Below are 12514 nucleotides of genomic sequence, written 5' to 3' on the forward strand. Positions count from 1 at the left end.
TCTGCTTTGCTGAATGCGCGGTGTATCGTTGCAAGCGATAGTTGGAGCATTGGTAGCTTGGAACAGCAAAAACGCCGTCTATCGCTATTCAAGAGTTTCATGTCTATCAGTACCGGCAAACATGAAAAGCCAGGAGAAAAATCCTAGGTGGATTGATGTTATTGATACTCCGTACACTGCGCAGAATTAATTTGGAAGATAATTATCAATTTTCACGTGCAAGCGGTGAGGTCAAGTTAAAGTTTGCACGCCTTTAGTTATGCCAAAAATACACTAGTTGCCCGAAAGAGATGACATCATCGCCAGATGAATCGCTTTCTCTCCATACCATACCCACAACCAACCACAAGCATTTACTTTTTCGTTTCCTGTCATTCAGCTTTATAAGATTAGTGTTAACTCTCTTTCTAAATTTCTACGGCTAATCTGCTCCAGCGATCAACTAACCCTTTAAAAGGGATGCGGATCCGCTCGGGTTTCAAATCACCATCAGACCATCCATTCTATTCTCAATTGATACTATCGAATATCTGGCGGGCTTACACACAATGCCTTATAACGCCCTATCCGTCAGCGTCGCAGTGACACCCACTATAATCTCAACATTTCTATCCCATGTAAATCCGATCCACAAATTTCTTCACAAGGTACCTCTACTTCAAACATTGGAAGACTAAAACCAGATCTAGTATACAAATCGCAAAGCCAATCGATCGAAGCCTACGGCACGTATTTCCTACCATCAAGGTCTTCGTATCATTCGCGAATTCTTATACCACTCCTCTCTCCATACCGTTGAACAATTGCAGACTTTCACGTCCCAGTGGGTCCCTAGCCCTAGGTGGATAAAGGTAGATAGGGTTAGAATTCCCGACGACCATCTGGCATCAGCAGCAGACCTCATTATTATCCAACTGGGCTCTGAGGGGCTGTCACAGGTTGGAGGCAACAAATGGTGGAAATGGAGGGGGAAAAAGCCCTCGCTTGAAGGGGAGTGGGTAGAAATGCAGCGCGATTTTGCCGACCGGCAACGGCAAGGTGTCCGTTGCAATCGAGTGATGCTATATATACATGGGGGAGCATACTATTTTGGGAGCCTGAATTCACATCGATATCAGATACAGAGACATGCAAGGAAATTGAAAGCTAGAGTTTTGGCTCGGTAAGTCGATGCACACCTGTCATTTTATACGGTATCACACAAGCTAACCTGCGGATAGTAAGTTTGAAAGCTTCTGATAGTCATTTTGCGGATGACGGCATATATAAGCTCGTAGCATCTAACAATTCACAGCTGCCTATCGGTTGGCCCCACAATTTCCCTTCCCGTGCGCGTTGCAAGATTGCCTTGCGGCTTACCTATATCTTTTAAGCATGTATAAACCGTCGGAAATCATAATAGCCGGTGACTCTGCGGGGGCTGGGATGGCATTGTCGTCAGTGACCAATCGATATATTTACACCTCCAAACAAGGGTTCCGTAACTAACATTGCAGTTAGTATCATGGTGACTCTTCGCGATCAAAGAATGCCGTTACCTGCGGGTTCCATCCTAATATCTCCATGGGTTGACCTAACGCACTCATTCCCATCTGTGGCCGGTGACGGAGCTGGGGATTATATTCCTCCCTACGGTTTCATGCACCGTCCTTCTATATCATGGCCTCCTCCAAACTCTGACGAATTGGATGCCATTACCAAGGCGGGGGAAGCTGCCCGAGTTGATGGGAGCTTACGCACTTCAAGCCCTACCTCGAGCAGTGCCAAGGATGCTAAGGCTGCTGGACGAGGTTCCTATCGTCGGACACCGTCGGTAAACAGCAAGTCCACCTCCGTGGGAGGCCGGTCTTACGTCTCCTCAATATCTCAACCTCATGATATATTCCATAATCGAAATCGCCCCCTGGTGGTCGAAATCGATGGAGAACTCGTTGAATTGAAGGATCAGATCCATATGTACACCACAAATGAATTGCTCTCACACCCGCTTGTTTCCCCTGTCCTCCAGCCATCATTGGGCGGGTTGCCCCCAATGCTGGTCCTTACCGGGAGCGCAGAGCTCCTTCGTGATGAGCAAATTTATCTAGCCCATAAAGCTGCTGACCCAACTTACTTCCTACCAAGCGAGGAATACCTAGACCGTCACGATCCCGACCGCCGGGCTATAAATAGATATCCGCCAACGTTCGTCCAACTCCAAGTTTGGGATGGTCTTTGTCATGTTACCCCTACTCTCAGCTTCACTCGCCCTGCAAAGTATATGTTTCGATCGATAGCCCAATTCGGAGCTTGGGCGTTGGCTCGAGCCCAGAAGAGAGGCATTGATATTCCTAGCCATGAATCGGAGATTTCATCAAGTGAATCTGATAACCTGCACACATCGGCTCAGAAAAGCGCGCCACCCAGCCCATACTCAGGCTTCACTACGATTGGGAAGGCTGGCGATCCTCTTCCCCCATTCGAGGACTACATGATCCGCCAACGGGTTGATGACAAAGGTAACATATATCCCTTAGCAGCGCGATCCCATCTTCCTGCCCTACAAATGCTGCCCGAGGAAATTGGTGTCCCCAAACCAGGCCCAGTGTCAAAGTGGCTGAGAGCCAAGGAGGCATGGGATATTAAGTTTGCAAAGCAGAAATCAGCTGTGCAGCAACAAAGGCTGCAAGAGATTAAACAGGGAATTGGCGTATTTCGACATGGTGAATATCCTCCGCCAAGTTCATTGGCATCGAGAAAGGACACTTTTGTTGCCTATGAAGAGGGAGAACATAAAACGAACCGCGCTATGTGGCTATGGAGTCGCATGGCAGGAAAACATGATACGGAGGCTATAGAAAAGCCGAAAACATCAGGAGGAAAGGATATTCGTGTTAATCCGAAATCAAGTGTGCCCAAATCACTCTCTAGAAAGGTTTCGCTGCGGGAAAAATTTTTGCCACGAGTCAAACGAATACAGAGCCACTCACGTCAATCGCAAACCGTATTGGATCTTGGTCAGGCGTCCGAATCATTTCCAATGATTGAGCCTCCCCCACGTTCTGCGAAAAGAACTAGCGCACAGGTAGGTCTCGACGCGACAACTTCCGGCCTACAGCCGCCAGAAGAATTCCAGCCGGGATTTTCCGCTGGTCCTCGGTTTCTGAATCACGACCGATATGCCAGACGGCCCTCGTCCGTATACACGGATGACGCAAGTGCAAGGTCAATAAAAAAAGATGCGGAGGGCGTTATTTCTCCGCTCTTCAGCAGATCGAGGCCAGACATGGGATTTAAAACTCCACGTGAGACCCCGGATACATCTGTAATCCCTGACCCACCTGTCCCAGAGCAGAATGTCATGGAGAGCATTGGTGGTCAGTTTGACGGTGAGCGGAGTGAAATCGCATGTGCCTCTCATGGCCAGTTGCCCGTTGAGCGGGAGGCCGCGATAGGCGGCGATGTCAGCGAGGATACACATGGCGTTCAGCTATTTGGACGCAAAAAAGGGAAGTCCAGGTATGACTTCGAATTGGCTAGATAGTTTTCTGTCAACATTTGAGACGGTTACATTTCCGAGATGAAGATTTCATCACGCTTATCTCGGGAACTCAAGGAAGGCCTTAAAGCATAGTGTTAATGGACGGGTAGGGGAACCCCGGCCAGATGAGTTAACTGGCGTATTTATTTTCTATATTTCGTCTCTCTTACCTTTCCTTTTTCTTTCTTTTCTGCCATTCGTTTCTTGCATGCTTCCAAATGTTGCTGGGATTTCATATTCTCTCTATTGCCATTCGCGAGCTATTTTATTGACCGCTATTTTCGCAGTTGAAACAGACTGTGAGCGGACGGTATCATATTCGGTTCTATTTAAGAAAGGGATATTAGCTAGCCAAAAGGGCCTCTGCAGCAGGTCTCGTTAACACTGCGTTTGAGTCATCATGCCAACATATGATGAAAAAGCATACTTATAAAAATACACGGATATCCAACCTACAAGGGGCCGGATTTTCTCATCGCCATTCCAGCCCAACCTTGCGCACAATTTGCTCGGCAACACTCATAAACGCATTTCTCCTCGTACTTCGCTCGTCGCTCTCTTCCGCCACAACAGTAGGCATGCCCCTATCCGCATCTTCACACACACGCGCATCAAGTGGAATGTCGCCCAGGAAATCTATACCAAGCCGCTCACAAGCCGCCACCACGCCCCCGTTGTTGTGCGAGTCAGAACCATGCGCATGTCCCGCCTCCAAATTATCCCCTGATGGCTGCGATGGTCCCTTCCGGGAGAATATCTTCGTCTCCTTGCCGCAATGCGGGCAAGCGAAATAGGCCATGTTCCTAACCATGCCCAGGACGGGGACGTGCAACTTTTCAAACAAACCAAATCCCCGCACTGCGTCACGTAGAGCAATATCCTGAGGCGTTGATACGATTACGGCTCCGTCTAGAATTATTTCCTGGCCAATGGTAAGCTGTACATCGCCTGTCCCTGGAGGAAGGTCGAGTATAAGGATGTCAAGAGGACCCCAGGATACGGAGTGCAAAAGCTGGTGCATTGCTTTCGTGACCATAAGGCCGCGCCACGATATGGGAGTTGTATCCATTAAGGGCGAGGTTGGATCGTCGGTGAGGTGTTTAGCGTCGGCGGGTGGAGGGGGAAGGAGATATCCCATGGACATGGATTTGAGCCCGTAATTCGTAAGGGGGACGAGACAATTATCTGAAGTTTGAAAAAGTAGTTAATTTTCATGGCTCTAGTAGATAATTCAAGGAATCATGCAAGGTTTCATACGTTCGTCCAGACGTGGTTCTCCTGAGAGATTTAGAAGGGTTGGTATGGAAGGACCAAAAATGTCTGTGTCGAGAATTCCGGCACGGATGCCTTGACGGGCCATAGCCAGTGCAAGATTCACTATAAATGTATTCAGCTAATGGTTCACTGAGAAAGCGCCGCACTCCGGTCAACGCGGGCACGGAGAACTCAAGATACTGCGCACCAGCAATTGTAGACTTCCCGACTCCGCCCTTGGCGGACGAGACTGCAACGACCTTATTGACATCCCGGATTTTCCTTTTTTCTGGGAGGCCTCGTCGACGAGGGAATGATGGAGGAGTTCCAGACCGGGGCAAGCCCTGGAATCAGCATCTTAGTTTGGTACATCGGAATCGGAAAAATAGGTAGGTAGAAATGATGAAGTATGTACCAGCGGATTGTCATGGTGAAGAGGTCGCAGTGTGGAAAAGAAGTTGCGGCGCATTTTGACTGAGAACAATTGATTCTGAATTACCTTCATGTTGGCGTTCACATCATGATAAATATGATCCCGATTCAACTCTCCCGTCTCCAATATCGTCACGATGAAGCTTTCCTAATATTCGCATTGATATTTGATCATGTGACTCGGCAATGCGGCCTGGCTCTGCCGAAGGGACCCGCCCAGAATGGAAGTTTTACCCGACGAGCAAAAATTACCAACAAGAAAGAAAAAAAAACCCCCAAAATCTCAGCACAACGCTTCTCTACCAAACGATGAGATTGACTTCATAAAGTTGGCAACCATGGCAAATAACCGTGGCCGGGTGAAGTCTCTGGCGGAGCAAATTGCTGATTTGGAAGATCCAACTCCCAAAGGTGAGCCCGCATTCTCTGCGAAATTTTCTTTCCCTGAGCGGCCAACTAACACCACCTTTAGATTTCGATCCAGAAGATTTAAATGACCGCGCGGAAAGCAGCGACGATCAGTCTTCTGGAGCGGAGGATGATAATGCTAACGCCGGTCGAGAGCATTACATAGCTGTTGGGTGAGTGACCCTGCTACAACTCAAACTGCATCTACAGCTAAATTTTTAACTAACCCCCTCAACAGAAAGAGCAAGCTCCGCGAACCAGAGAAAGTAACTCTCGGGCGCGAATATGCTGGCTCGCGAGTTAGTCGAGAGGCACTTGAAGGCTACGAGAGTGAAGATGATCCATTCCGCAAAGATTCAAGCGACGAGGACGCGTCATGGTTATCTGATGAGCTTGATGGATTGAAAAGTGGAGACTTGGGAGAAGATGATTCAGATGCAGAATCCGAGGATATGGATAATGCGCTGGGGTCTGATAAAGAGCTAGACGGAGCAAGGGATTCTGAAAGCGATCAGGGATTTGGCGATAGCAGTGATGACGAGGGTGAAGATGATCAAGGAGAGTCTGAAAGTGAAATTTCTGGAGACGAAGACGATGATGAAGATGAAGATGATAAACAGGAGGACGGCCCCGCCCTATCAGACGACCGGGCTGAAATAAGACGACTCATGGCCTCAGATCACAAAACTGTTGCAGCGTCACTATCTCAAGCAGCCAAAGCAGATGCTGCGAAGGGGAGGTCGGTCAAGCGTCAGCGGTCAGCTTTCGGCGCCATATTGAACGCACGTATCAAACTTCAGAAAGGAATTACATCTCTTAACGGTCTATCATCTACGTTAGAGGATGATAATGCAGCTCACCAGTCCTCGATCCAGTCCGCTGAAGCTGCGGCACTAGCTCTTTGGAGTACGATCGAAGATCTTCGACATGCACTTGCTAATGCCCAAACCAGGAACACCACCTCATCATCTAAAAAACGAAAACGAGGCCCGCCTCCTTCCGCCTCCACCTCGTCAGCCGATATTTGGCATCGCATGGAGGAAATCGAAGCACAATCACGACTTCACCGTCGCGCTGTGCTTGATAAATGGGCTTTAAAAACACGTGGTTCGAGAGCTGCACTACCGAACGCCAGAGGCAAGCTACTGAATCACGGGGCAACCGACCAGCAAACAATAACCTCCGTGCTGGATGCCCACATTGCCACCCAACTTGATAGCCGCTCATCCAAACGCACCTTTACAGAGGACGTCCAAGAACGCCAACAAACCAACGGTACCTCTAATGGCCCCCACGAAGTAAACGAAATGTACGACGACTCCATCTTCTACCAGACTCTACTCCGCGACCTTGTGGAAGAACGCATGTCTGCCAACAACGGCATCGAGACACTGCAGATGCAACTTCCCTCCCTCCTTGCTATCCATCCTACCACCGGGATGCGCAAGGATAAGGTTAAAAGAGCTGTAGATACCAAGGCCTCCAAGGGCCGTAAGATGCGGTATACTGTCCACGAGAAGCTGCAGAATTTCATGCCTCCGGAAGACAGAGGCACATGGGGGGATAGCGCGCGGGAGGAGTTCTTCGCTTCGTTGCTAGGAAAAAGTGCGAGGGATGTTTTGGGTGAGGATGATGAGGATGAGGACGAGGATGTTGAAGAGGGAGGACTTAGACTTTTCCGGAGTTAGGAAATGGCGTAGAGATGACTGATACTTCTCTTGGTTGTGTTAAAATTTATTTGTCTACTATCTGCTCTATTGTTATCGAGCGTCGAGCTACTAATATCTATATATCTGCTCTGCTACCAATGCAACTCCCATACATATCCAGCGATGGCCTTTCCCAAACTACATAGATAAAGTCTTAAAAGGATTGGAAACCTTTGCCGGATAAAAATAATAAGCCAACGGATGCCGGTAGTCGCCTGAATGCTGCATTACCCCTATTTATTTAAAGTTAAAAGACCAGCCCACCGCCTAATAAAATAATATTAATTAGAAGAAGCTCATCTTCAAATAACCTTCCCAAAAAGAAACACATATTGAGGTTAAAAGAAAGGAAAATGGAAAAGATTACTCACCATCATCAACAATATCCGCCCCATTCACGTAACTCCCCGCCACCTCACTACACAAAAACACCACGGGACTTGCCATCTCCCGGGGATCCCCCATCCTCCCCATGGGATTCCTATCGGCCCATATTTGGCGACATGGTGCCAACGCATCGCCCTCATTGAGTGCCGTGTCCATGTAGCCCGGAGAGATGGAGTTGACACGGATGCCGTACTGACTCCATTCTGCTGCGAGAGAGGCACGGAGCTGCAGAATGCCGGCTTTGGAGACGTTGTAGGCGGCCTGGGGTTGCGGGTAGTTTACGCGGTGGGCGCTGATGGAGGAGATAAGAACGATACGCCCGCCGCTGGCATCGGAGATCATGTGTCTGGGCAGTTTGAGGGCGCATCTATGTGGGGAACGGCGAGGGAAGGGAAATCCTTGCGGAGAGCTTGAGAGACGTTCGTTTTCTCGAAAGCGGAAGGGAGGTCTAGGAGAGCCTGTGTAATTCATATAGAGGTATCGGAATTATCATGCTTCGTTTATATATATGACAAACACAAGGAGTAGCTTTTTTAGCGGCAATGATTAAGGGGTACTAGGATGTAATATCATAGGATGAATTCCGGGGGTTAGAGCTGTCACAATAGCAAATAATATATTTATAATATACATATTATATAGAAAGGGACATGCAACCACCTACATGTTGAATTAACCCCTGACAGTAAACATCAACCTGGCACACTCGGCTCGGGGCAGGACGCATTTTGCATGAAAGATTCGTTCGACTGTGTGTCCTTGTTGCCAAAATGTATCCATGGCATGTGTTTGTGATGGGTAGTTGGGGTTAGTATGATGATCCATGGTGATGTATGTTCCATGTATGTACGCTGTATATAAAGGGAGTTTCAAACAAATTGGCTGTTCGCGTCAGACCTTTTCAGGACGTCTTTCCTGGCCCAGCCAGTGGCCGGTTCCCTAGACAAAGTTGGAGATGGATGTGGAGATGTCATGGCTACTGGTGGCGGATTCAATGAACTACTAATGATATACCAAGTGAGTGGACGAGGTCGCATGAAAGGAGGATTACCGTTTAGTGAGCGTAATGGTTACGTCCACTTAGGACTATGAGAACTATGAGATTGCATACGCAGTCAACAGAATTCACATATCCAAGTAATTCATGTGACTATCTGACTATGCATTGTTTATTCTATATGCGCTAGTTTGAAGTTTTGACTACCTACGTATCATACATATCCAGATTGGTTCACCGTCAAAGTACAGGCTATATAAGCTTCGGTTTTTCACAAGCAACTCGAATAGCTCTGCTCCGCCAGGCCCGTGATAAGCCCAGGAACAGTCATTGCAGCATATGGGTCTGACTAGAAAAATTCCATTGCATTTTCATTTGATCAGATAGATTCATTAAATTAAAACAAAAACAAAACACGGGATATGGGAAAGGTTTTGGAAGGGGGGTTACAAATGCCACCTATCGAGAACGCACGAATTGAATACCCTTTATTTGAAAACGCCTTCGAAAAGCAAGAAAAGGAATCTGGTCGAATATTTAATGTCAATGACCCCTTCCCTGCCATCGGATTGGTTGGTAACACAGTAAGGAATCTGCTCGAGAGACCATGATACGAAGTTAGCGATGAGAGTGTAAAGTAATAAAAGACAAGTCCTCGTCAGAAAAGGCAAAGGAGACCGGGGAAAGTGAAAAGAGGTATGTCTGAGCAACCAAAAAAAAATGGTAAAAAGAAGTCCCCCATATCTAGCGCCTGAGAACACCCATGTCGAGCCAAACGTATGAGAAATAAGACTTAAAATCAATAGTCGTCTTCGGCTTGTTGATAGATATGCCGGCTTCTCGTTGGATCTTTGCGCATCTGTTGGCCAGAGCCAGTGAAGCCAACTATAGTAGAGACACAAATGAGTTAGCATATTTCAAATTTGAAAAGGATACCGCGTCAGGGTACGTGGCTTGACAGCTAATGTTATATAAAAGAGGGTATAAGGAATTTCTCACCTCGTGCGTTGATCCCTTCAGGAGTCCGAAACATGCTCTCTTTCTTCCCAACCTTTCCTAACTTGCTCTTAGCCGCGAAGTCCTGCCATTTGCTCTTGCCAGCCTCCAGTTCCTTATTGGCTCTGACTTTCCGGGGCATCTTCGCTGGGCGCGTTGGGCCATCGCCTGGTTTGCTTGGCTCCTTGCGCGCCTGGGTGGCCAGAGCCGGGTTGATATCCGCCGCAGCAGAAATCACGCTAGAATTGGCAGGAAGAGCCTGTGGGGATGTGGAGCCTGATAGTCCATCAGCCTTACGTTTTCGCGTTTCAGTGATGGGTTTAATATCCCTGGACGTTAGGGTTTCAGTGGTCCCATATGACTTGAAGGAAACTATGTAGATGGGGTTGGTGGATGAGCCGGTTATGGATGTGATGCGAGCCGGATAGAATGAGTTATCTCCCGACGCCCATCGGGCTAGGACGTTGTCGTTTACGGAGAATGATACAGGAGGCGAGGGCTGGGGTTCTTCGGGCGGAGCGGGCTCAACAGTCGGTTTTCGGTAACCCGCTTGGTATGCTGGATGGTTCTCTTTCGACCATTTTTCCTTAGCGGGAGGAGATGAGGGTTTTGATTTCTGCGGCACAGGTCGTAGCTCTGAAATGGATTGCTCCGTGAGGGATATGAATTCTTCAAGTTCAGTCTTCAGTCCCTGCAGTTCGGCATTATCTGGATCTACCTGCAAACTCGATTGAACTGCCTCGAGCTATGGGATAAGTTAGTACAATTAAAGCTCATCTCTGGAATTTGTAAGTACAAAGGAACTTTAGAACTGGACACAATAAAGTAAATGAAAAGAAGAGTATCGCGATCACATACCTGTACCTTGAATTCCTTCACTTCAGCCTCAAGGGCGGCGACTTCCGTGTTCATTTTAAAACGAGTAAAGCGTTTGGTACGTTCAAAAAATAGGGAGCACAGGTCAGATACGAAATCAAGAAATGTGTTTTCTTAACAAAAATATATAAGAGTAAACTGGACCGACAACTTTCCAGGGTAAACGGGGCGCTGACGAGAGTGATAAAGAAATGCAATGATGATGAGTGAAGGCGGTCAAAATTAGCGTGATGATCACGTGATAATTCCGCTGTCAAACTAGGTATGTTCGGCATGCCGAGTTAGACTGGCCTAGACATTAAGGGCGTGTTCGGTTGCACAGTTAACCTCTGTTAACCTCTGTTAAAAAGGTCCACTTAACAGACCCTACCCGCGGTATTGAAATTACCTACCTGAAAAAGGCCTTGCGTTCAGTCTGCCATCATTATAACCTTCACTTACCTGTGATTAGAGTTCAACAGTGTAATTAGACCAAATAGTGGATAGTTGTAACTCAAATAGGCAAGGTGAGTGTGATGTAAGCTTGTGTAAAGCTGTCACTGCCTGCCAGCACCCAGGTGTTTTGCAGACTCAGTTTTATCTCAGATAAGTGGGGCGGGCCGGATTCCTTCTCATCATCATATACAGAGTATATATATATATATCTTCTTGTTGAAAACTGTCAGAGATATGACAATTGATGCCATGGAGAGCTCTGATAATGAACATGAGAATGAATAATTTAAGAGAAATACTGCTATGTCAATACTATTAATTATAGTCACTCAAATTGCTGTGCATTCTGTTTCTCAGAGTAAAAATATGATACAGATGAAATCTGATATCTTCTTGAAGCTTGTTGATTGGCTGAAGAACTATACAAAATAGATGAGATTAAAATGAAAGAAATAGAAATCTGCATCATCACTGTGTGTAATTGATTAAATACATCAAAACCACTATGAGATTAGAATGGCAATCAAGGTTTGAAAAATCAACACCGGCAGCACGCTAATATCCACTTTTTGAGAGTAGGTTTAAGTTTAACAGAGGTTAACTGTGCAACCGAACACGCTCTAAATTAATTATTTATCGCTTTGCTGCTTGCGCAGCCTTCTTCATCACTTTCACCCTTCACTTCTACTCTCTCTCTTACTAACGTAATCAACCACCTAACACTCACCTTTGTAAATCAATTACAATCAACTTTAAATGTTAATATCTCAAGGAATATTTATTATTTTAACTTTGTAATTTATAATCTATAAATATCAAGACTTATAGTATAATATAATTCAAAAATATTATAATATAGTTAAAATTGATTAAAATATAAATTCAATTATAAAATGAAATACAGTAAAATAAAATATATTATATTTCATTATAAATTGAGAAATATATATTATATATTATTGAAAATAATAATTCTTAATTATGGCTAGACTGGTCACTGAGATCATGAATTTCATGTTTAGTTTCATTTGATCTGATCTTATACATTTCTTAGCATGAATTCTGCTGAGACTAGTCATTAAAAAAACATGCAAAGTGACTATATATCAGATCTTAAAATGAAACCATGACTTGAAAAAAATGAGAAAGTGATCTCATTTAGTCTCATTTAGTCTCATTTAGTCTCATTCTTGACATAAAGTTACTATTTTTAGACATTTTAAGGTTTTTTTTAGACTATTTTTAATTTTTTAAAAAGTAACACTTTTTAATAATACTCAAATGAGATTTAAAGTCATTTAAAGCAATAAAAATAATTTAAATTGAGAAGTGAAAATCATGATCTTATTTGAAAAATGTGATAAGAGTAGACAGTAAGTCTCACTGAGACAGTATGAGACTACTATCTAATGTAAAACCATGTATGAAATCAGTCAAATTGGTAATGAGACTATCAAAAAATCTGGTCCTGGTCTCAGACACGGTCACACGGTCAGTCTA

The 12514-nt window shown here is 45.6% G+C and overlaps 5 protein-coding genes across 7 annotated transcripts; 2 read left to right on the forward strand and 3 right to left on the reverse strand.

Annotated features, from left to right (window-relative positions):
• Positions 1–303: 303 nt before the first annotated feature.
• On the reverse strand, positions 304–5339 carry BDBG_02099 (ATP-binding protein). The gene is made up of 6 exons (XM_002627382.2): positions 5190–5339; positions 4983–5118; positions 4778–4897; positions 1539–4705; positions 1179–1484; positions 304–1097 (listed from the first exon to the last, which is right to left on the reverse strand). Exons 1-4 carry the CDS (start codon positions 5277–5279, stop codon positions 3993–3995), a joined length of 1059 nt encoding a protein of 352 aa, XP_002627428.2. The 5' UTR covers positions 5280–5339; the 3' UTR covers positions 304–1097; positions 1179–1484; positions 1539–3992.
• Positions 549–3523, forward strand: BDBG_02098 (lipase/esterase; the record flags this gene model as incomplete). The annotated part of the gene is made up of 3 exons (XM_002627381.1): positions 549–617; positions 690–1162; positions 1501–3523. The coding sequence occupies 3 exons, from the start codon at positions 549–551 to the stop codon at positions 3521–3523; spliced, it is 2565 nt and encodes an 854-aa protein (XP_002627427.1).
• Positions 5001–8321, forward strand: BDBG_02100 (vesicle-mediated transporter Bfr2/Che-1). Its single transcript, XM_002627383.2, has 3 exons — positions 5001–5617; positions 5679–5787; positions 5853–8321. Exons 1-3 carry the CDS (start codon positions 5428–5430, stop codon positions 7300–7302), a joined length of 1749 nt encoding a protein of 582 aa, XP_002627429.2. The 5' UTR covers positions 5001–5427; the 3' UTR covers positions 7303–8321.
• On the reverse strand, positions 7292–8309 carry BDBG_02101 (gluconate 5-dehydrogenase). Its single transcript, XM_031720646.1, has 2 exons — positions 7695–8309; positions 7292–7590 (listed from the first exon to the last, which is right to left on the reverse strand). The coding sequence occupies exons 1-2, from the start codon at positions 8179–8181 to the stop codon at positions 7571–7573; spliced, it is 507 nt and encodes a 168-aa protein (XP_031576873.1). The 5' UTR covers positions 8182–8309; the 3' UTR covers positions 7292–7570.
• Positions 8322–8595: 274 nt separating the features above from the next.
• On the reverse strand, positions 8596–10984 carry BDBG_02102. 3 transcript variants are annotated; one of them, XM_031720649.1, is made up of 4 exons: positions 10562–10753; positions 9707–10448; positions 9182–9592; positions 8596–9052 (listed from the first exon to the last, which is right to left on the reverse strand). In XM_031720649.1, the coding sequence occupies exons 1-3, from the start codon at positions 10613–10615 to the stop codon at positions 9507–9509; spliced, it is 882 nt and encodes a 293-aa protein (XP_031576876.1). In that variant the 5' UTR covers positions 10616–10753; the 3' UTR covers positions 8596–9052; positions 9182–9506. The 3 variants fall into 3 exon arrangements, with proteins under 3 accessions (XP_031576876.1, XP_031576875.1, XP_031576874.1); XM_031720648.1 differs by having other exon boundaries at positions 8596–9056; XM_031720647.1 differs by having other exon boundaries at positions 8596–9592; positions 10562–10984.
• Positions 10985–12514: the final 1530 nt, after the last annotated feature.

The sequence above is a fragment of the Blastomyces gilchristii genome (genome assembly GCF_000003855.2).
Source record: "Blastomyces gilchristii SLH14081 genomic scaffold supercont1.3, whole genome shotgun sequence".
Classification (NCBI taxonomy): domain Eukaryota; kingdom Fungi; phylum Ascomycota; class Eurotiomycetes; order Onygenales; family Ajellomycetaceae; genus Blastomyces; species Blastomyces gilchristii.

Coding starts and splice junctions, on each gene's coding strand:
- BDBG_02099 (XM_002627382.2), bottom strand. CDS start 5,279: ATGAAGGTAATTCAGAATCAATTGTTCTCAGTCAAAATGCGCCGCAAC. Junction 4,898..4,982: donor CGGGAAGTCTACAATTGCTG/GTGCGCAGTATC, acceptor ATACATTTATAG/TGAATCTTGCACTGGCTATG. Junction 4,706..4,777: donor AGAACCACGTCTGGACGAAC/GTATGAAACCTT, acceptor TTCAAACTTCAG/ATAATTGTCTCGTCCCCCTT.
- BDBG_02100 (XM_002627383.2), top strand. CDS start 5,428: ATGGAAGTTTTACCCGACGAGCAAAAATTACCAACAAGAAAGAAAAAA. Junction 5,618..5,678: donor GGAAGATCCAACTCCCAAAG/GTGAGCCCGCAT, acceptor CACCACCTTTAG/ATTTCGATCCAGAAGATTTA. Junction 5,788..5,852: donor GAGCATTACATAGCTGTTGG/GTGAGTGACCCT, acceptor CCCCCTCAACAG/AAAGAGCAAGCTCCGCGAAC.
- BDBG_02101 (XM_031720646.1), bottom strand. CDS start 8,181: ATGAATTACACAGGCTCTCCTAGACCTCCCTTCCGCTTTCGAGAAAAC. Junction 7,591..7,694: donor GGCGGATATTGTTGATGATG/GTGAGTAATCTT, acceptor TTATTTTATTAG/GCGGTGGGCTGGTCTTTTAA.
- BDBG_02102 (XM_031720647.1), bottom strand. CDS start 10,615: ATGAACACGGAAGTCGCCGCCCTTGAGGCTGAAGTGAAGGAATTCAAG. Junction 10,449..10,561: donor TGAAGGAATTCAAGGTACAG/GTATGTGATCGC, acceptor CTTATCCCATAG/CTCGAGGCAGTTCAATCGAG. Junction 9,593..9,706: donor TGAAGGGATCAACGCACGAG/GTGAGAAATTCC, acceptor TCTCTACTATAG/TTGGCTTCACTGGCTCTGGC.